This window comes from Beta vulgaris, chromosome 3 (genome assembly GCF_026745355.1).
Source record: "Beta vulgaris subsp. vulgaris cultivar EL10 chromosome 3, EL10.2, whole genome shotgun sequence".
Lineage (NCBI taxonomy): Eukaryota > Viridiplantae > Streptophyta > Magnoliopsida > Caryophyllales > Amaranthaceae > Beta > Beta vulgaris.
In genome coordinates, this window is record NC_079204.1 from 3,969,774 (window position 1) to 3,990,866 (window position 21,093).

General features: G+C 34.9%; 3 protein-coding genes across 4 annotated transcripts; 2 read left to right on the forward strand and 1 right to left on the reverse strand.

The window, feature by feature from the left end:
• Positions 1-1,146: 1,146 nt before the first annotated feature.
• Positions 1,147-4,536, forward strand: LOC104888571 (glucan endo-1,3-beta-glucosidase). Its single transcript, XM_048640139.2, has 2 exons — positions 1,147-1,246; positions 1,503-4,536. The coding sequence occupies exons 1-2, from the start codon at positions 1,183-1,185 to the stop codon at positions 2,561-2,563; spliced, it is 1,125 nt and encodes a 374-aa protein (XP_048496096.1). The 5' UTR covers positions 1,147-1,182; the 3' UTR covers positions 2,564-4,536.
• Positions 4,537-5,272: 736 nt separating this feature from the next.
• LOC104888207 (acyl-CoA-binding domain-containing protein 1) lies at positions 5,273-11,534 on the forward strand. 2 transcript variants are annotated; one of them, XM_057393504.1, is made up of 7 exons: positions 5,879-6,134; positions 7,527-7,764; positions 8,077-8,182; positions 8,320-8,420; positions 9,921-10,012; positions 10,787-10,884; positions 11,119-11,534. In XM_057393504.1, exons 1-7 carry the CDS (start codon positions 6,032-6,034, stop codon positions 11,296-11,298), a joined length of 918 nt encoding a protein of 305 aa, XP_057249487.1. In that variant the 5' UTR covers positions 5,879-6,031; the 3' UTR covers positions 11,299-11,534. The 2 variants fall into 2 exon arrangements, with proteins under 2 accessions (XP_010671404.1, XP_057249487.1); XM_010673102.4 differs by lacking the exon at positions 7,527-7,764 and having other exon boundaries at positions 5,273-6,134.
• A 1,469-nt stretch (positions 11,535-13,003) lies between these two features.
• LOC104888209 (luminal-binding protein) lies at positions 13,004-16,922 on the reverse strand. The gene is made up of 8 exons (XM_010673103.4): positions 16,751-16,922; positions 15,509-15,776; positions 15,215-15,429; positions 14,869-15,111; positions 14,296-14,775; positions 14,052-14,206; positions 13,880-13,962; positions 13,004-13,787 (listed from the first exon to the last, which is right to left on the reverse strand). The coding sequence occupies exons 1-8, from the start codon at positions 16,803-16,805 to the stop codon at positions 13,289-13,291; spliced, it is 1,998 nt and encodes a 665-aa protein (XP_010671405.1). The 5' UTR covers positions 16,806-16,922; the 3' UTR covers positions 13,004-13,288.
• Positions 16,923-21,093: the final 4,171 nt, after the last annotated feature.

Consider the following 21,093-nt stretch of genomic DNA (forward strand, 5'->3'; position numbering starts at 1 on the left):
TAATTTATAAATATATTTAAATAAAATAAAAAAAAAGTTTTAAGTAGTTACTCATATTATGTATGAGCTAGTTGTTATTGTGAGTTTGTGACACTAGATATAAGATGTTACCTTCGTAGTTATTGGCCATTATGGATATATTAAATGAGATGGTAGTAGTCGTTAAAGGTTAGTTTGTCAAAAGATTTTTTGAAACAATTATTTTTTGGCAATATGAGCTCTTATATTAGTAAAATAACATAATCAAATAAATTATATTCTACCTTAGTAAGCTAATACTCCAAAAAGTACTTCTATAGGTGTATACCTGGTAAAAGAAAAAAAAAGGAAGTTCAAGAATATCCCCCACAAACCCATTACAAATTTAAGAGTACCTTATTTTTCTTTTATCCATATGAGTCAGAAAAAGGCATTACAAAGAAGGAAAAGGAGGTTCAAACTTGTGACCTATCGTTCATGGCATCTCAATCTTAACCACTAAGTCAAAACATTCTTGATATTTAAGAGTACCTCATAATGCTTCTTCGCCGACTCTTACTTTTTACCTTCAGATTTTCGTAAAGTTTTGACTTGATCCAAATTTTAAAATTATTTCAAAAATTATTAGCAAACATGCCATCCTTAACCCCTCAAGTTGTTGTGCTTCATTCATGTGTGATATACAAGATAGGCTAGCTACCAGTTTGGGTGGGTACTAAACTAAAATATCATCCAAGCTTGCTCAAAATATTAATGGACTAATCAGGAAATAACTTGCATTCTAATCTTGGAATATACATCAAATTTCATATGCCAATAAGAACTTTTTATAATTAGCATCCTAATAAGCTATAATAAGGCTGAGTATAGACATGTGAGTGTTCATACAAAAGAGAAAAGCAAGAATTAAATAATACAAAATAAATCAATCAAGAATATAAATGTGGTGCCAAAATACACTTTACTCAATTCACAAGCTAATTATGTTGGCCTTATATAAAATAGAAAACTAAAAATTTGGAACAAAAAAAGTTAGTTGATTATGGGTAACAAAACTCATCAGAAAAGTAAAGTATCTGCCATTACATATTCTAATATTCATTCTTGTAGACATGTTTGTCTTACAAGCTTAAATTATCCATTGCAAGCCATATGATACAGTAAGCTGATAGGCAAAACTTTACTCTTTTCTCATATATTATCATGGGATTCATGGCCCTGAAAACACCTCTATGTGTTTTCTTTCCCTTGGTCATCCAAATCTTAGGTATGCATGCTCTCCTTTATTATCTCTATATGGTTTTTTCTTCGTCTCTAAATAATAGGTCACGTTTGATTTTCACCTTTACATTATTTACACGTAACATATGTATCTATGTAAATGTCAATTGAATTAGTTGATTCAGCCTCAACTTTCTATTTGACGGTGTTCAATTTTTGGAATTGAATCTCGTACGACTGTCTTTGTGTTTATATCTATGCACAAAAAATGATTAACATATGTTTGTGTTGATATAATGTAGGAATTGAATCAAACATTGGAGTAAATTATGGCATGCAAGCAGATAATCTTCCACCACCTAATGAAGTAGCAAAATTCCTTCTTGACTCAACTATCATCAATCATATTAGACTCTTTGACGCAAACCCTGATACTCTTCAAGCATTTGCACACACAGGGATTGCCATAACTGTCACAATTCCAAATGATTTGATTCCCCAATTCACTAATTTCACATTTGCTCAAGAGTGGATCAAGACTAATATTTCTTCCCATGTACATTCTACCAACATAAAGCGTATTTTAGTAGGCAATGAGGTATTGGCAACAACCAATAAGCTACTCATTACCAATCTTGTCCCAACAATGCAAACCCTTTACTCCGCCCTCGTCGAAGAGTCCTTGGAGCATAAGGTTCAAATTTCGACACCTCATTCTCTCGGGATACTGTCTAGCTCGAACCCACCCTCCACGGGAAGGTTTAGGCCAGGATACGACGATCATATCCTTAGACCATTACTTAGTTTTCTAAGGGATATAGGTTCACCCTTTCTGGTGAACCCGTACCCCTTTTTTAATATTGGTTCAAATGATACGAATCTTAATTATGCTCTATTTAGATCTAACTCGGGAGTGTTTGATGAATATACGGGCATGAACTACACTAACATGTTCGATGCACAACTAGATGCTATTTTTTGTGCAATGAAGAAAATAGGATATGATGACGTGGATATCGTCGTGGCGGAAACTGGTTGGCCTTCACAAGGGGACCCAGACTACATTGGCATAGACCCACATAGTGCAGCAACATACAATGCCAATGTTGTGCGCCATGTCACATCCGGTGTAGGGACCCCACTAATGCCAAATCGGACGTTTGAGACATACCTATTTGCATTGTTCAATGAAGATCTGAAATTTGGGCCTAGCTACGAAAGGCACTTCGGCTTGTTTGGGCCTGAGTTAATTCCAGTCTATGATATTGGGCTTCTTCGGCCCAATATGGCTTTCAGTGGTCCTCCAAATAGTTTTATATGCTGCTTCATGATCATTGTAATTATGGGCTGGCTGTTCGGTTGATGGCTTTTTGCGGTGGCCCGCTGCCAGGCTGAGTTGAAGGTAATGAAGCCCATTGGGCCATTAGTCCAACACTCCATCATTCGGAATCGAAAATATGGAAGGTTTTCGCCTTATGGGCTGTATACCCAAGAGATGTGCTAAAAGTGTAGACTACTAAAGAAACATTGATTACACTTTTATGGGCTACAATATGATTGAAGGCCAAAAGGCCCAATACTCTTTGGGCTCGAGCTCCTTTTGCCGTTTAGGACGCAGTGTAGCTGTGTAGCAACTCTACTGGTCCAAGTATGTTTTGTGATTTTTTTTAATTCTATAATTTGTTCTTTTTTTTATCGATATGAGCCACAAAGGCGGTACAAAGTACAAAGAAGGGAAGGGGAGATTCGAACATATCACCTATAGTTCACAACACCTTAATTTTAACCACTAGGTCAAGACATCCTTGGTTTAATTCTATAATTTGTAAAATGATTGGAAAATTTAAAAACACTAGGTTTCAAACTCTATTTGTACTTACTGCTTGTATCATTTTTTGTTTCAATTTTCCGTATTTTTGAAAATCAAAAATAAAAATATGAAAATTAGAAAAAAAAAAAAGATATATATAAAAAATCAATTTCTTGTTGTTTGTTTTTAAAATTGATAGGTTTAGTATAAATATGATTAATTTTAACTTTATTATAAATCTTATATCTTATGATTTTTATATTCATAAAAATAAAAACTGGAAACTACAGTGATGTCGAACGAATCAATTTGTTATTTTGGTTTCTAAATTCTCTTTTTCTTTGGGTTCTAACAGGCTATTAAAGAAGCAAGATTGGAGAATAATAGCTTGACGAAATAGTCAGATTTAAAGATGAGGACTATTTGCTTACACAACAACAAGGATAAAACACCTTTGTAGATATTTTTCTTTAGTTTTAGGCTTTTAGCTTATCGTCTAAAAGTAAAAAATTGGTACTATGAATTACTGAAATGCTTCCCCTCAAAAAAAAAAAAAAAAAAAAAATTACTCAAATGCTCTACTATTAGGGCTTAACCGCAACCTAGCTATATCTCCTCTATGAATAATTGAAGAGAACAACCACTACATTTTTATTTAGCTTATCTTGGACTTGGAGAATATTGACGTTTGTATTATTTTATTATTGTATTATTGTATACAGTCAGTAATTTAATAAGTATGCGACTTTTATTAACACAAATTATGAGAAAAAGAGGGGGATTTCAGAAAGAGAATATATAAGCCATTGATTTTTATTCGATGGTTAATAATGCTCAAACTCTAACTTGTAGAATTATTTTATAACTTTAGAGGATCCAAACACCGCCCCCAAAACAAAAAGAAGAAGGTGTAATCCTAAGATAAAAAAAAGTTACAATGTATCAAATTTGGTTATATACTCAATAAACTTTTTGTGTTAGCCTAATAAAGTTAGAGACTTCAAAATATATAAATATAACTTAAATATATATCATGTTATTTTAAATTAACAGGCATAAAGTGTATTTATCACACGGAGGTTGAGTCAAGAAAATCCCCAATAAATAAAAGACATCACTTTTAGTAAATTTCGAATTTGATTAGGATATAAACCTAAAGTATATTCACCTCAATAGTGATCAAACCCGCATCTTCTAATTAATATTACAATTTAGCGGAAAAAAGTAATGATACTAAACCAACATCATAAATAGATGATCCCATCAATAAATACAAAAAATCAAAAATAGATAAGGTATTAGCTTGTTTAAAACTAAATGTAGTGGTTGTATCAATCAAGAAGTTTAATACTTAAAATTAATTGGGAAATCTCCCACTATATGTATAACTAATTGGTAATAAATGAAAAGGAAAACTTACATAATTTGCATGGAAACACTAACAATATGATTTAGGCCTTATTATACTTAAATTAACTAAACTTAATTAGATTGAGTTTAACTCGATTTGATTGAGCTGAAATGAAACTGTCATAAAAAATTAGTTGAAATTAACTAATTTAAAATAAACTGAAATGTATATCTAAAATAACATAGTATTAGACTATTTATATAGATTACATATTCCAACTAATTAATTTCAACTGAATCCCCCTATTATCTTCAACCAATTATAATATAGTCTTACTTTAAATCCAACTTTATAAAAAGAGTGCCAACGGTTTCTAAACTTGGTATGAAAACATTAACAAATAACAAATATCCCACCATTAATACCTAACCCAATTATAATCTAATTCAATTTTAAAACCAATTTTACAAAATGATTACATTTAAAATTGATAAAGTAATAAGCCGTCATCATACTTAAATCTAATAAGTAGGTCACCTCATGACTATAATACATTAGCATCAAGTTTTTTCAATTTTTTTTGGTTGCCCAATTCACGACTACATTTGAGTTTGACTCGAGTCGCACATCTGGCTTTGATGGGTGAGGCTCGCAACAAGAATTTCTGCATACGGTGATGCTCGAATTCGAGACTCTCTCTAAACGATATCAAGCTACTTATACTTGAGCCAACTCTTATTGGTGAGCATCAACTTAATGACCTTGACTTCCACTACAAGTAGGATAACAAAAGACAAAAAAATAAATTAGGTTTAGGTTTATTTTGGCTTTGATCGAAATAAATACAGATAGAAAAATGTAAACGTTTACTATTATTTGAACATTAAAAGAAGTGGCGAAGAAAAGCGGTGACAAAAATGTCGAACATTTGACAAAATTATAAACGTGTTACATATTTCATCGTCCTCATGTCTCTTACTGCACTTTTTCCTATCTTCCTTCTTTGACACCTCCTTTCTTCCTCTTTCTCTCTCTTCTGTTTTTTTCCTCATTTCCATCTTCATCTCATTTTTCTCTCTCTTCGATCACCGATCCCAAAAAAAACGCAAAAATTCATCGTATTTCGTCACAATCTAGGGTTTTATAATTTCGATTCAACTTTCTTCCACCTCCATTTCTCCCCCAAATTCGACCTTCTTAGGGTTTTAATTTAGGGTTAGGGTTATATAAAATGGGAGGCGACTGGCAGCAGATATTACAATCAGTTTTCATAGGATTAATCTTCTCTTTTCTTCTCGCGAAGTTGATTTCGTTTGTTACAGCATTTAAAGAAGACAATCTTTCAATTTCTCGTGCTTCTAATACCGACGCCATAACTGGACCTTCAAATTCGCGTCATAGTCGGAAACTATCGGTTCAATCGGAGCCTGAATCGACGGTTTCTGAAGGAGATTTGAGTGAGATAGCGTCGAGAGTTAGTGATGATAACACTTCGGTTTTAGCTGAGAAAGGGAGTGTTACTGCTGGTGATGTGTTTATGGATGATGTTTTAACTGATGATGATGATGATTGGGAAGGTGTGGAGAGTACTGAGCTTGATGAGGCGTTTAGTGCTGCCACCGCTTTCGTCGCGGCGTCAGCGGCGGATAAGATGGCTCATAAAGTAGGAAATGATGCTCAACTTCAGCTTTATGGCTTGTATAAGATTGCTACTGAAGGTCCTTGTAGTACCCCGCCTCCTCCCGCCTTCAAGCTCACGGCTCGAGCCAAGTGGTATTGCTTCTTATGATTTTTAGTCTTACTTCTATCACCATTGTTTTGTTTATGATCTTATTGTTGGTGGTTTTTATGTGGCAATGAGTTGTTAATTGTCACATTGATTTTGCCGGTAGGAAATGATTTGACCAAAAGATTGATATGATTGTTGAATGGTTCTAACCCTCTTCTTAATTAAATAAAATGTAAGTGGTGACTTTTTGGGAAATTCAATGATTAATTAATACTTTTTAAGAAACTATAGGCATCCTAGAATAGTATGCGTGATTTATATTATTTATGGAAAGAGATATGGTAATATTATTTGATTATAGTAACACGAGTTATGAGATGGATGGTAGGAGGTTTGGTTTGTGTTATTTTGATTATTATTGGTAATAGGGTCTTCAATGAATTGTTGCTAATGATGATTGACTAAGAAATGTGATTAGAAGCTTTAGTTTTAGTATCAAATTGACATTGTGGAAAGGTGAATAGCTTTCTTTTTTTCTGTTTATTGAAGAGTTGTTTGGTTTAGGATATATGGGATTAGTTGTGATGTCATTATCCGTCTCTAAGAATCATCGACGAAGGCTTCTGGGTTTGTAGTTTGTTTGAGACCAATTTTTATTGTTAATCTGGGGAGCATGACTGAATTGAGTTATTACAAGAAAACATTTTTTTGAAGATATTTTAGGGTTCAATTTTGTGGATATATAGATTTCTGAACTATTGGGCATCTTAATTAGCACGACTGCACAAGTGAGATGTTCTTCAACAGTCTTAAAGATGCTTTCTTCATGCTTCCTATATGCATGTGGTTTTTGGTGAAGTTGATTCCATAAGCACTCACAGAGTTCTTGTATATTACATGTTTAGCTGGTTTGCGAATTGCAGTCTTTTGGAACGGCTCCCTGTGTTTTATTGCTGCTTATAAGGATTTCTTGTGGAAAGATGGATATTAGGATTTAGTCTCTGAGGCCTTGTACATTTCTAGCTTAATAGACGTGGAAAGTGCAGTTTTGTAAGAAGTAGGACAATTTTCTAAGTTTAGTGCATTGCTAAGGAGTTAAAGAAGTTAAATCAAAATTGCTATGCAAAATTTTGGTTTGTAAAGGAGACAATTGCTTGAATGGTTAAGTCATTTTTATAAAGTCAGTTCACAAGGGAAAGGAGCATCAAGCAGTCCAAACAAGGCTGCTATGTTGACTTCTAGAAATCCATGGTGCATTATCTTGACCCAGATTTTGTTGAACTGAACTAATGGAATTTATCGGAACATATTCTCAACTTACTGGAACTTATGTGAACATATTGGAACTTTTCTCACCTGATTTCTTTTTTTATGGTGAAGAGAAATCACCCTTGTTTTCCATGTTTGAAAGTTAACCTCTTAACCTGATAAATCAGGAATTTGTTATGAGAAGGGTTCCAGTGATTTTTTTTGTGGGAAGTTGAATCTGGATACGGAGAATGAATCTATAAGGGGAAGGCTGCTTGAAAGATCTGAATTGGTTATCCTGATGGACTCTGTTAGCTGTCATGAATTATCTGCTCGTAGTGAGCTTGTTGGTTCTGATTGCAATCAAGTAGCCACCTTTTGGGACTCGTGTGGTTTTCGACCACATTTGTGTTCCACAAAGAACAGGTCTACTCTTTATAATAGAACAGTTATTTTTGTTCTTATTGGAGTTTTTTGGCTGACATTTTTGGTTTGAAGAGAACACTGAGGCCATACCTATCAACAGTTGTGTATATTGGGATAATAACTTTTGCTTTCTGTTTGGTTCAATGATAAAATGAGGTGATTATATCTTCTGTTTTTTCTCTGTCGAGGTTCTATGCAGTTCCAACACTCGAGCTGTGCTCCGGACTGATGTCACTGATTATAAATATTGCTTCTTTGACATTATTATGAGGACTTTGCAACTAACCATAATTTGTTTGGGCAATGATATAGGAACGCGTGGCAGAAAATGGGTGCTATGCCTCCTGAGGATGCAATGCAGAAGTATGTTGATATTGTGACAGAGCTATTTCCTACCTGGGCAAGTGGTGGCGCAGATGTGAGATTTTCATCTTAACTGGCACACCCCACCCCCCCAATCCAAAGAAAGAAAAAAAATAAAAATAAGCCATGGTCATGTTGTGTGTGTAATTCTCGTTCCAATATGTAAGAACTTTTTTGTGGTGATGATGACAGAAAGCTAAAGGTGGTGCTCAGGAGCATAGTTCAGATTCGAAGGGACCCATGGGACCAGTTTTCAGCAGCTTCATTCATGAGGAGGAATCAGGAGTTGAATCGTAAGCTTAATAACTCTGGAAATAAATCTTGGTACTTTTATTTTATTTTATTTCAAATATTTTCAATTGGTTATGATTGCTCATGTATCTCATTCTTATGCAAGGAGTTGTTAGCGCCTCCCATCTAACTATTGTTGGCCTGATTGTGCTATAAAATGTGTTGAGTACTTGCTGGGTCAATAATGACATATCTGACTGGGTTTTGGTTTGTGTATATGTTTAACTCTCTTTAACTTGCAGAACTTCTAGCACTAGAAAGACAAAGACATCTTAATGGTGCGTGTTGTACATTTATTTGGGAAAATGTGAAAAAGCAGCTATATTTGCTTGAGGTTGCATCATGCTCTTGTAGTAATTGTATAAGTTAGAAGCATATGGCAATTACAATAGAAGTCAAAATCCAACAAATACATATCAAATTGTACAAAGAAAAATCTCCTTCAGCAAAACTATGATCGTTTTTTGGTTAGTTTGGATACTTCTGGATACCTATAACATGCCACTGTTTCAATTTGTAGTCTTTTCACAAAGGGATCCATCTGGCTTGTATAGTTTTATTTTTATTTGTTGTGAAACCGTTTCTATCCCAAATGATGAACGAATATGTACTAGATCAATTTTTTAGTGGAAAAAGAAGAGAAAGAAAAACATAGGCTTCATAGTTTAAACTCTCACGCGAAGATAAATCTTAAGAACTTGTGCGAATCTTTAGACAATGGAGAGTGGAAGAAGTTTTCTATGAACTTCAACTTGAAACTAATATTGGAAGAAAAAATTGGGGCTTACCATAGCCCAGCAGGGCTGGTGGAAGTGTGGAACCGTCGAAGCCCTTAGACTGGTAGAGAAAAACTAGGAGTCTAAGCCAATTGTTTAATAATCAACGTAAGATCAATCTTAGGAACTTGTGCGAATCTTTGTAAGTACATGATCTCAAAGATATGCTGACATAATAAATTTTGCATCATAAATTACTTTAGGATACATGAAAACCTGTTAGGTCTAGGGATGGAACTATGCAAGAATCAATGGTTATTAATGTGATTCCATTATCCCAAATTTATAAACTGATTTTTTTTTTTTAAGTTCTTATTGGTTATATAGTTTGAGTTATGTAGATAATGGATCTTTTAGAGTGTTGGTTTATAATGCTATTACCATAAAGGGAAGGACATTATCACTTGTATATGTGAACACATTCTTGACTCGTGCTTGAATACATGTCTGGTTCTACATCTACATGCAAACATTTGACATTCGCTGCCCAGACGAAATTGTCTGGATTTCAAACACCTTGTGCTGAATGGCTCGTTTTCTGGGATACATGGGCGCTTTGTGTTTCAAGGACTTCTGGTGTGATGTGTTCCTATCAATATTTAGGATCTAGGAATCAGGGGAGATCTATGAGTGGTATATATACTCAATATGTGTGTTTTGAGTCAAAATTTGGGGATTGGCACCAATGGACTAAGGTTTCTTACGTTGTTATACCATTATTTTCAGGAAAATGGATGCTGTACATGCATTTGCCAGAGAAGGTGATATCGATAGCTTGGTGAAATGCATTGAGAATGGCGTTTCGGTGAATCTTAAAGGTATGTGCTGTTGTGCTCTTAATTTAGCATTATGTGTATTCAAACTTCGCTGACGGCGTAACTCTTTCTGCTGACGCCGTAACTCTTTCTGCTCTCGAGTTGTCGCCATCCCTCCCCCCCTGGCTCCACACATATACAGGAGAAGAAGAAAGTTTGTGGATTTTCATTTTTGATGGCCGTGAAAGGAACCAAGCTTTTTGAAGGATTACTATAATTTTACAATCCTCTACATAGAAGTATAATATGTTAAGTGAATCTATTGCATCTGGAGGACAGCCATTAAAGATCTGGACAGAATCTCTTTTATTTTATACAAGGACAAGCTTTAGGCATGTAGGGTTCTTGTGAAAGGCATCATTGTGATCTAGGTCGCTGAGACATTCCTTTGACCAGGAATAGAGTGGGTTTTGTCTATTTCTGTTCAAGTGAACGGATTGAAAGAGTTGATTGTAGCTCTAGATAGACAGGGCTTATAGATGTGTTTGAATGTACTCAGGAAGACTTGGAGTTGCTGGGGGAAAGAACCTAATATGCTTCTTCTTTTTCTCCATTGTTGATGGAATGTGTTAATTTTTTCATGAACTCAGATAGGGTGCAATGTTTTCCAGCTTATTAGTCATTTTTTAGCTCATTGCTGAAATTTGTGAAAAGAGATTGAATGTGTTATTGCTAGAACTTGATATAGGTTTTGGCTGTCAGATTTTACTCGGTTATTCTTAATATTGATCATTAGCATTTATTGCTTGGTTTAAAGGCTAATACTCTTTTCTCCAGACAGTGAAGGCCGTACCCCATTGCACTGGGCAGTTGATCGTGGCCATCTTCCTGTCTTAGAGTTGCTCTGTAGCAAGGATGCAGATATGAATGTTAAGGTAATGTACACAACGATGTTTTCTATTTGTTTCATCACAGTTTTTGTTTGTCGGAAAATTGGAAGCTCACTTTAGATTGGTTGCAATATTGGAGTTTCTTCCGAACACCCCCCCCCCCCCCTCCAAACCAAAAAGAAAAAGAAACACACATCTGAGATATGTCAATTATGCTGTTATTTGAGCAGCTACTCCTTACTCACAAGTCGTAGTTATGGTTATCAATTGCTGTTGCAGGACAACGAAGGACAAACCCCGTTGCATTATGCTGTTGTTTGTGAGAGAGAAGCTATCGCTGAATACCTGGTGAAGCACAATGCAGATGTTGGTATAAAAGATAATGATGGTGTATCCCCAAGTGATCTCTGTGAGAAGAATTGGCCTTGGATGCGACCTACAGACAAAGTGGTTGAGTAACGGTTTTTTTTTGTTGTCCTGCGCTCCCACTACCACTAACTAAATCGGTTAGGAATTTTCATGTGGATTTGTACATGCTATGTGTTATCAACCATGGTCCTGTTTTGGCTTGAAGATGTGTTGATATAGGTTAATATTATATGTCTTTCAAGTGTTAAAAATAATTCTTTGTCTGCAATATCTGAAGGTTCAATTTGGATTCATTAAATTAAATGTCAATAATCTGGTGCAGGTAATCTGTAATAGTCTTTATGTTGCTATTTTGGTGTTGCTAGTCGGTTGTGGTCTTGTGGAAGAATCTCAAGACATTTCTCATCTTTGTACCTGATAAGAGTCCCGAAATGAATAGATCAGTGAAAAGAAACTTTATAGTTGACTGTTTCTAGAGCCATTTACGTAAAATTGTGTCATTTTAGGCTCTCTGGTTTTCTGGTTAAGATTATCAGGTTTGGCTTGTGACCATCGTTTGACGTCGTAGAACTAATATATGGTAATATAAAAGAATTAATGGAAAGATTGATAATTTTTTCGAAAACAAGGTACTACAGTTTTTATAAAATACCCAGTCACATGACTCCAAAGTCCTAACAAATTACTCTTTTCGTTTCAAAATATAGTGTTTACCTCTCATTTTTCACGGTAATTAAGGTAAATGGAAAGAGTAGTAGAATTTCCAAAAAAAAATTAATGAAGTGCTTTTTTTGTACTTTTATCTTGGAATTATTTTTTATTGTCTTTTTCCTTTAAAAATTATCAAAAAACAATAAATGTTTCTTGTAATGGTGTAAAATAATAATAGAGGCACATATATTGAAAGAAATGAAGGGTATTTTGGCTGTTATTCACACATTTTTCTTCGTGCGAGTTTGTTTTTTAATGCACTGGAACTCTATAATATACTAAAGCCTAAATTACTAAAGAGTTATTGAATGTTTAGATTTCATATTTACACTCGGGAGGTCTAGAATTTGTTCATTGCGGTGGTGGGCGATAGCCTGATATATTTTAAACACTAAAATCTAGTAATGAAAGATGGTTTTTTTTTCTGATTTTGACCACTAAAATTTAGTATTGGAAGATAGTGTTGAGACTTGAGAGGATCAGATAGATAACTGTCTATGTGATAAGTGACATTTGGTGTATTGAAGGATCAAGAATCAATTACCAAGAATGTCTTGGCTTAGTGGTTTTTTTTTTGACGGGCTTGGCCTAGTGGTTAAGATTGAGGTGTTGTGACAATAGATCACAGGTTCGAATCCCTCTCCAGAATCAAGATTTAAGTGAGAACTAATTTCGAATTATTTACCAATGTGCATTTAAAATCTTCAAAAATGCAAATATTATATTGTCTTTAAATGATTTTTTTCCCCCACAAATACCAACATGAGTATTATATAGTGTAGTTGGTTAGTTCATTAGCGTAATAAATAAGAAGTCATGGGTTCGAGTCTTGAAAACACATCATGACATTTGTTTGTCTTGGGTTTTTGTAGGGCATATATAGATTGGTGTACTGAAGGATCTTGAATATTCACGAGTTACCGTTTTATGTGCTCCTTTTGGGTCTGGAAATGAGAGTAGTAACTAGTATTACTCAAGTTATCTGAAAGATAAGTTGAGTGTATCGTATCAATTTGATGATGCTTTTACCTAGCAATTGAGGCTCACATAATATACTTTTTTTGTAAAAACAAGAGTTAGCAGATGAGTCGAAAACAGAGGCAATTATGAATTATAAGTAAAAGAAAATAACACAAGTGTTTCAGCTGATAAAAACAGTTGAAATATCCTATACATTGTCCCTCAAAAATTGAACTTGGTGAAGGGAGAGAAGAAACCCGATAATCCAAAAGAGTTTCCCATCCCAGTTTCCCCCCTAAAATTCCCGTAATATTCTACTGCATCATCTTTTCTGTCCTGCCAAAAGCTTCCAAAAAGGAGATCATAAGTCTAAACCTAATACAACCAACAATTAAATCAGTTACCGCGCTTAAAGTTCATCATGATCCTCGGAATCCTCTGTATCAGCGCCTTCACCTGATGCCCCACCAGATCTCTGGTAAACAGCGGTGATGATTGGGTTGCAAACAGCCTCGACTTCCTTCAGTTTCTCCTCGTAGTCTTCCTTTTCGGCACTCTGGTTGTCATCCAACCACTCAAGGGCCTCCTTAACAGCACCCTCGATCTTGTCCTTCTCGTCGGACTCTAGCTTGTCAGCCAGCTTGTCCTTGTCATTCACTTGGTTCTTCATGTTGTACACGTAAGTCTCCAAGCTGTTACGGGCATCAATTCTCTCCTTCACCTTCTTGTCTTCCTCAGCAAACTCCTCGGCTTCCTGAACCATTCTCTCAATTTCTTCCTGGCTCAGACGACCCTTGTCGTTTGTGATGGTGATCTTCTCAGATTTTCCTGAGGCTTTGTCTTCTGCCTTCACATTTAAGATACCGTTTGCATCCACCTCAAAGGTGACTTCGATCTGAGGGGTTCCCCTGTTTAGATGCAGAGCAAAATATGAGCGAAATGAAAAGATAGACTCGTCAAACAGAAGGAACTCGGACAAAGTTTGGCATTTTAAACAAACCTTGGTGCTGGTGCGACTCCAGTGAGGTCAAATTTCCCTAGAAGTCTGCAGTCCTTGGTGAGACTCCTTTCACCTTCAAAGACCTGTATAGCAGCATTGAGTGTCATGTTCGAATAAGATTTCCTTGGCTACCTCAAGTTATGCGATTATGTATATGAATATGTGTACGTACCTGAATGGTGACGGTGGTCTGTTGGTCCTGGTAAGTGGTGAAAACCTGAGACTTCTTGGTTGGGATAACGGTGTTTCTTGGAATCAATTTAGTCATGACTCCACCAACAGTCTCAATACCAAGGGTAAGAGGCGCAACATCCAATAGAAGGATTTCTGTGAGAGAGAAACTAGAATAAGTCGAATGTTCATATCAAAAGTTCACTTAGCCAAGTTTCATAGTTGGAATAATAAATTTTGAATACCTTTGGTCTCTTCACCACCTTCTCCACTGAGAATGCTACCTTGAACAGCAGCACCAAAAGCGACGGCCTCATCAGGGTTAACTCCCTTGCTGGGCTCCTTTCCGTTGAAGAATTCCTTCAATAGCTGTTGAACCTTGGGAATCCTAGTACTTCCACCAACAAGAACAATCTCATCAATCTGGTTCTTTTCCAAACCAGCATCCTCCATGGCCTTCTTAACGGGTCCCATGGTCTTCCTGAAGAGGTCGTTGTTCAACTCCTCAAAACGAGCCCTGGTGAGTGGCTCAGAGAAATCAATACCATCAAAGAGAGACTCAATCTCAACACGGACTTGGTGCTGGCTACTCAAGGCTCTCTTGGCACGCTCACACTCTCTCCTCATCTTTCCAAGAGCTCTGTTGTCCTTGCTTATGTCCTTGTTGTGCTTCTTCTTGATCAACTTAATGAAGTACTCCATGAGCCTCTGGTCAAAGTCCTCACCTATAGAACAAACAGTCAAAGCATGTCAATTTAGAACAAGTAAATTTATGTGATTAGAAACAAACAGATAGCCAATGGTAGAGGCAATCTTACCTCCCAAGTGAGTGTCTCCATTGGTTGCAAGAACCTCAAAAACACCATTATCAATGGTCAAAACACTAACATCGAATGTCCCACCACCAAGGTCAAAGACAAGGATGTTCTTCTCACCACCTCTCTTGTCCAAACCATAGGCAATAGCTGCTGCCGTTGGCTCATTAATAATCCTAGCAACGTTTAAACCAGCAATGACTCCGGCATCCTTGGTTGCTTGCCTTTGGGCATCATTGAAGTAAGCTGCAACATATATTACACCAAATGAGTACAAATAATCAAAACAAACAAACTGAATGTAGTAATAGATGGAATTGGTCGAGAGATTATGGCTTCGAAATCTAACCAGGAACAGTGACAACAGCATCCTTGATTTTCTTTCCAAGGAAAGTTTCAGCTGTCTCCTTCATCTTAGTAAGAATCATGGCACTAATCTCCTCAGGGCTGAAAACCTTGGTCTCACCATCCTGAACCTGAACTTGGATGTAAGGCTTTCCATCCTTGTTCACAATCTTGTAAGGTACAAGCTTCATGTCCCTCTGGACCTCCTTGTCCTCAAATCTATTGACAACATTTCACCAAATAAGCATACAGCTTGGAGAAATAGCATATTAGATGGAAAGAAAGCGGCGAAACTTACTTTCTTCCGATGAGCCTCTTGACATCGAAAACAGTCCTCTCGGGATTAGCAGCTGCCTGATTCTTTGCAGCCTCCCCGATCAACCTCTCGTCATTGGTGAAAGCCACCCATGATGGAGTGATACGGTTACCTTGGTCGTTCGCTATAATCTCAACTTTACCATCTTTGTAAACACCAACACATGAGTAGGTGGTACCAAGATCAATTCCGATAACTGTACCAAGCTTAGGCGCTTCGTCTTTGGCGATAGTGAGGGCAAACAAAGTCCCTGTTTTTTCGAAAAAATTGAAATTTTATGTTAATTCATTGCATGAAAACAAAAATTATACCAACGTGACCTAATTGTTTCAATTACCATTAATAAACAAAATCAAATAAAATAAAAAGAAAAACACGTGCTGCAGCTTCTAAATTATTAACATAAGGAAACCATCCAAAACAATTTTCTTTCTCAAAAATACAACGCTAAGCATGCACTACTACAATGTCCTCAACTCCTCATCTTTAAATCATATCTAAAAACATACCTTAAGCAAATTCATAGTAACTCCATTCGATATTATATGCAACGATTCGACATAAAGGGTGGGTAGAAAATGTCTTATAGTTTGAAAAGGAGGTAGTATATCATTTACTTGGAAGCAATAAATTCAATCAATTTCTCTGAACCAAATAATCAAGCAAATTTTATTCTACAAGCACAATTTCTGAAAACAATTAATCATTTAGCTAGCGATCTTGAAACATCTACTACATATTCTCATCATTGAACAAATGCAGAAATGTGAAAATCAATTGATCAAGGAGTGCAACTACACAGCTCCAATCATGAACAATAGAGAAAACCATACACTTTGCTCGATTAAGTTCTTCATATCATGGATCCAATCAAACTTTATAAAACTCACAGATTCAACATCCAAAACTAGCTACTACTCGTCTCATTTCATCAAATTCAAAGCATAACTTTCGAAAACAAATAAGTACAAAAGGATCAGATCTAGTTTTACGTCGCAAATAAAACAAAATCACACTATCTTACTCTCACTTTCACTCTCTATCAAAGATATTCAAAAAAAAAAAAAAAAAGATCCGAAAAAACAGGAAGAACAAAATCAAATCAAACAATAAACTAACATCATTCAATTCCAAATGCAGTTCCAATTACACCTTCACAATATAAGATCTTCAAAAAATGAGATCTAGAGAGAGAAAGACGAAAATAGGAGAGAGAAAGCTCACCGCAAAGGACGATTCCCAAAACTATCGATGCGCGTGAATTCCACGCTCCCGCCATTGTTTCACCGGCGATAGAAACGACGTAGTTTTGACGAATCTTCTCTTTCTTCTCCTACAAAGTTGGTTCACTTCTCTCCTTCGTGTTTTCTCTCTTCTGAGTTTCTCCTCTGAGAAATGAGAGAGAAATGCTTTTATAAGTAGAGAGAGTGAGGTTGAGACGTGTCAGAAACGGTGACGTGGACCAATAGGAAGTCGAGGTTGGTGTTTCTAACCAATCACGTTGTTTCTACTATTTGTTAGGGAGTTTAACGTTTCCATGTTTAAGTGGGGAATCAAAGAATTGTATCAAAGGGAATGAGATTGAAACGCAGGAAAGCGTCATTTGGAATGACGTGGACCAATGAGAGCTTGAGTGGTGGATGTTTGGACCAATGAGTTCTGTTTGTTGGTTGGGTAGATCTTGACCGTTGGTTCTCAGATCTGATGGATGGAAAAAGTGTTGTTATTTTATAGGAAAAACTATTAAGGGTGCATTCTCTTCAATATATTGGCCTTGTATTTATCTGAATTGAACTTATTGAATCTGAATTGAGCTGATTGAAAGTTATTAAAACTGATTGGACCTGATTCAACTTATCGGACTCTGATTGGAACTTATTGGACCTGATTGAACTTATCGACCTGATTGAAACTTATTAGACCTTATTAGCCCTTATTGAAATTTATTAAACCTTGTTACCCCTGATTTTTATTAGACCTTATTGGATCCGATTGAAACTTATTAGACCTTATTGAACCTGATTGAAACTTATTAGACCTTATTGAACCTGATTGAAACTTATTTGACCTTATTAGACAAAAAAAAATGACGAGTAATAACATAAATATTACTCCTCAAAATTTATTATGAAGTAATAATTATTAAAATTCGTTCATTTAAAAAATAATTATTATTAATTATCTCTTATGATAAATAATTTAACAACAAAAATTTACCATTTAAAAACCTTATTTGACCATGATTATAATAATATAATCAGCTAATAGTAATATGATAAAAAAAAATAGACAATAATACAAGTATAATACTATACATTGTGGTACTTTAATAAAAAATTCTAATAATAGCATAATCAGCTAATAGTGATATGAATAATAAAATAATAGACAATAATACAATTATTTAATAAAATAATAGACAATAATATACGTATAATACTATATGATCATTGTGGTACTTTAATTAAAATTCTAATAATAACATAATATGTTTATAGTGATATGAATAATAAAATAATGGATAATATACAAATGTTTATTGAACATTGACTATTTGGACCTTATTCGACATGATTAGACCCAATTAATACTTATTGCACCTGATTATAAAACTTATTAGACCTGATTGGAACTTATTGCACCTAATTAGAACTTATTGCACCTGATTGAAACTTATTGGACCTTATTAGATCTGATTGGAACTGATCGTCCTGATTGGACCTGATTGCAACTTATCTGAACTTATTAGACCTTAAACTTAATTTTTTAAGTTTAAGAGAACGCACCCTAAGAAGGGTTTTTTTTTTCAAGAACTATTAAACTTAAGAAGTGTTAACATAAAAGAACAATAATATGCTCCACTCTTTCAAAATAGTTGCGCCGATTGTTTTTCCATGTTTGTCAAAATGCATTTTAAAACGTTAATATATATAATGGTGTATAGGTAAAAATTACTAAAAGGTTGATATTTGAAATATTCGTATTGAGACGAAATTAACAAGGTCACACTTGACTAGGTTTTTTCTTATATAATGGTAAGAGAACGCTTATAAAAAATGGTTCATGAATAATGATCAAATGTCAAATGATGCAACTATTTTGAAACGGATGGAGTATTAATAAAATCAAAGTCTAAATCTAAAGCATAAGATGTTTAGTTAGAAAAATTTGATAATAACAATTTAAATTATGCGCGTTCCGCTAATGTTGGTACAAAATTTTGATTAATTCAAACTGATCATTCTAGAGTATGTTTTACGAAAATGGGCCAGGCTAACCAGCAAGCGATCAAAAAAGTTGAAAACTTGTACAGTTTTTCCAAAAGAAAAAGGAAGGGGGTGGTAATGGAGGGTTTTGGGGGGAGAGGAACGAGGTGGCGCGGTAAGGCAGAAAAGGGGGTTTTGAGGGGCAAGAGGCATTGACATGGCAGAAGAGGGGGCGGTGGAGGTTGTGGTTTTGGATGCTTACCTATTATATGATTAGGTTTTTGTCTACTAGGACTAGCCGTATATGCACACGATGTATGTGTTAATTTCAAAACTTGTTATTTTATTACATACTTCATATGTACTATAGTTACGATTACACTTAAAATGTGACAGAATAATACTTCGATGAATTTAGATATGTTAATTTGTTATGTAAAAAAAATTAGACATAATGAGTTGGTTTGAATGAATTAAGGAGTATCAAAGATAGTGAATGTTTCAGACTCTTCAGGTGGACGACATACATATCATCTTCACTTGTAAAAAAATGTCAAAATATTTGTCCATTTAATTTTTTGATTGAATATTTAATGCATATACCATTTTTAACTTGTTTAGAATGACAAGCTGAGAATAGAAAAATTCGTAAATTATTATTTTTGTAACTTTATCCTCAATCCATTAGATCATTAAGGGTAATTCAGTATTTACATAGGGCACACCGTCATCCTCCCCATTTCTCTAACATAATGGATGTAACTTTTGGAAAACATACCAAAAGTTGGGACGTTAGGGACTAATTAAAAGTTGAGGCTGAAATTATCGGAACGCCCATATTTGAGATTGTTCTTGTCGAATTTTTCTTTTTACATGGATAACAAATACATTTTCAATATGTAATTGAAGAAGATGTGGTAGCCACCCCCAATTATACGCTTTGTCTAAGGTTCAAATTTTAAACATAACATTAAGGCCATTTTCTTTTCAGTATTGTTTCAATTTTGTTTTGTTCATCAGCATCGTCGGATCACTGTGCCCAACTCTTGTCCTTGCTCGATAGGTGGGTATTGCAGTCAATAGTCCTTGTTTGATAGGAAAAGTCTCATGATCTTGAACCGATCTTATATGGGATCGTAGATCCCAATTTTGTATATGAAGAGCTACCACTGAGTTAAAAGGGCCTTTTAGCCAAGTTTTAGCTCAATTACTATGTACATATATTGCACACATTAATTTATTGTATACTACTACATATAAGTAGATGAATAGAAGCTAGGGACTTGTTTTGAAATAGGATAATGGTCCAATACCCCACCTTTGTTATATATTACACCTGATAAGTAGCAATACACAATGGGGAGTTGATATCAACGTCTACTAGTAAATTAAATGCTTTGGTTGGATAACTCTCAAATAGATTAAAGAAAATCATTTGGCATTTTATTGGGTTTTCATACCTGGTGTTATACCCGTTGCTTGAAGAGGTATTCATGTTTGGCATATCCTGCTACGTATGCAAAATATACAAGTTGTATCGGGCAATACAACATTAAGTACAAGTTTTATTTGAAATTCCAATAATCAATTAGATAAAGTATTAAATATTGCAAGGATTTAATAAAAGATTCAAGTTCATTGATATTATTTACTATTTTAATATAATTAAGAATATTAATTTAGAATAATATAATACATAAAAAATACTAAATATTACTTTATTTTACAAAAAAGTAGAGATTAAAATGTACTTCGTTGCCCGAACGAGTCTTTTTTTATTAACATGGCATGACACATATTTCACCGTGCATCTCTCCAAAATAATGTTAAATTCGTTACGCCTTTCATCTGGGTGGGAACTTACTCGACAAGGAATTTCGCTACCTTATGATCTTTATAGTTATCCCAAGCAAAAATTCTTAACTTACCTAGCTAAGATGACCCGTCTTTCAAGATTGTGGAATATCTTTATTTCTTAAAAACGAAATAAACGATTATTTGGGATCCAAGAAATAGGTCATTTAAAGTTAAAGACTTAAAAACTAATGAATTCATTCGAGTAGTTTTTTCTTTGGCACATTACCAATTATTTGAAACCCCCAATTACATTTTTGTTATGATTTTTGCCTCTTATTTTCCTGCTTAATCAAACTAACTGCAAGGATGGGAACGCTGAAGGCAAGGCTAGTGAATGGAGTGAAATCGTAATAAGGCATTTATATTCAGTTCAATTCATCTACGTTTCCCTCATGGTTTACTTCAACTCGTTCTAGTTCGCTTCAATTCAATTCAGCACAAAAGAGCCCGCCTTAAGGTGGGGAGTTTCCCTTTTATTTTATGGTGGCAGTGGGCGTTTAGATT

Coding starts and splice junctions, on each gene's coding strand:
- LOC104888209 (XM_010673103.4), bottom strand. CDS start 16,805: ATGGCGGGAGCGTGGAATTCACGCGCATCGATAGTTTTGGGAATCGTC. Junction 15,777..16,750: donor TTTGGGAATCGTCCTTTGCG/GTGAGCTTTCTC, acceptor TCGAAAAAACAG/GGACTTTGTTTGCCCTCACT. Junction 14,207..14,295: donor AGGTGGTGAAGAGACCAAAG/GTATTCAAAATT, acceptor TCTCTCTCACAG/AAATCCTTCTATTGGATGTT.
- LOC104888207 (XM_010673102.4), top strand. CDS start 5,593: ATGGGAGGCGACTGGCAGCAGATATTACAATCAGTTTTCATAGGATTA. Junction 6,135..8,076: donor CTCACGGCTCGAGCCAAGTG/GTATTGCTTCTT, acceptor GCAATGATATAG/GAACGCGTGGCAGAAAATGG. Junction 8,183..8,319: donor GGGCAAGTGGTGGCGCAGAT/GTGAGATTTTCA, acceptor TGATGATGACAG/AAAGCTAAAGGTGGTGCTCA.
- LOC104888571 (XM_048640139.2), top strand. CDS start 1,183: ATGGGATTCATGGCCCTGAAAACACCTCTATGTGTTTTCTTTCCCTTG. Junction 1,247..1,502: donor CTTGGTCATCCAAATCTTAG/GTATGCATGCTC, acceptor GATATAATGTAG/GAATTGAATCAAACATTGGA.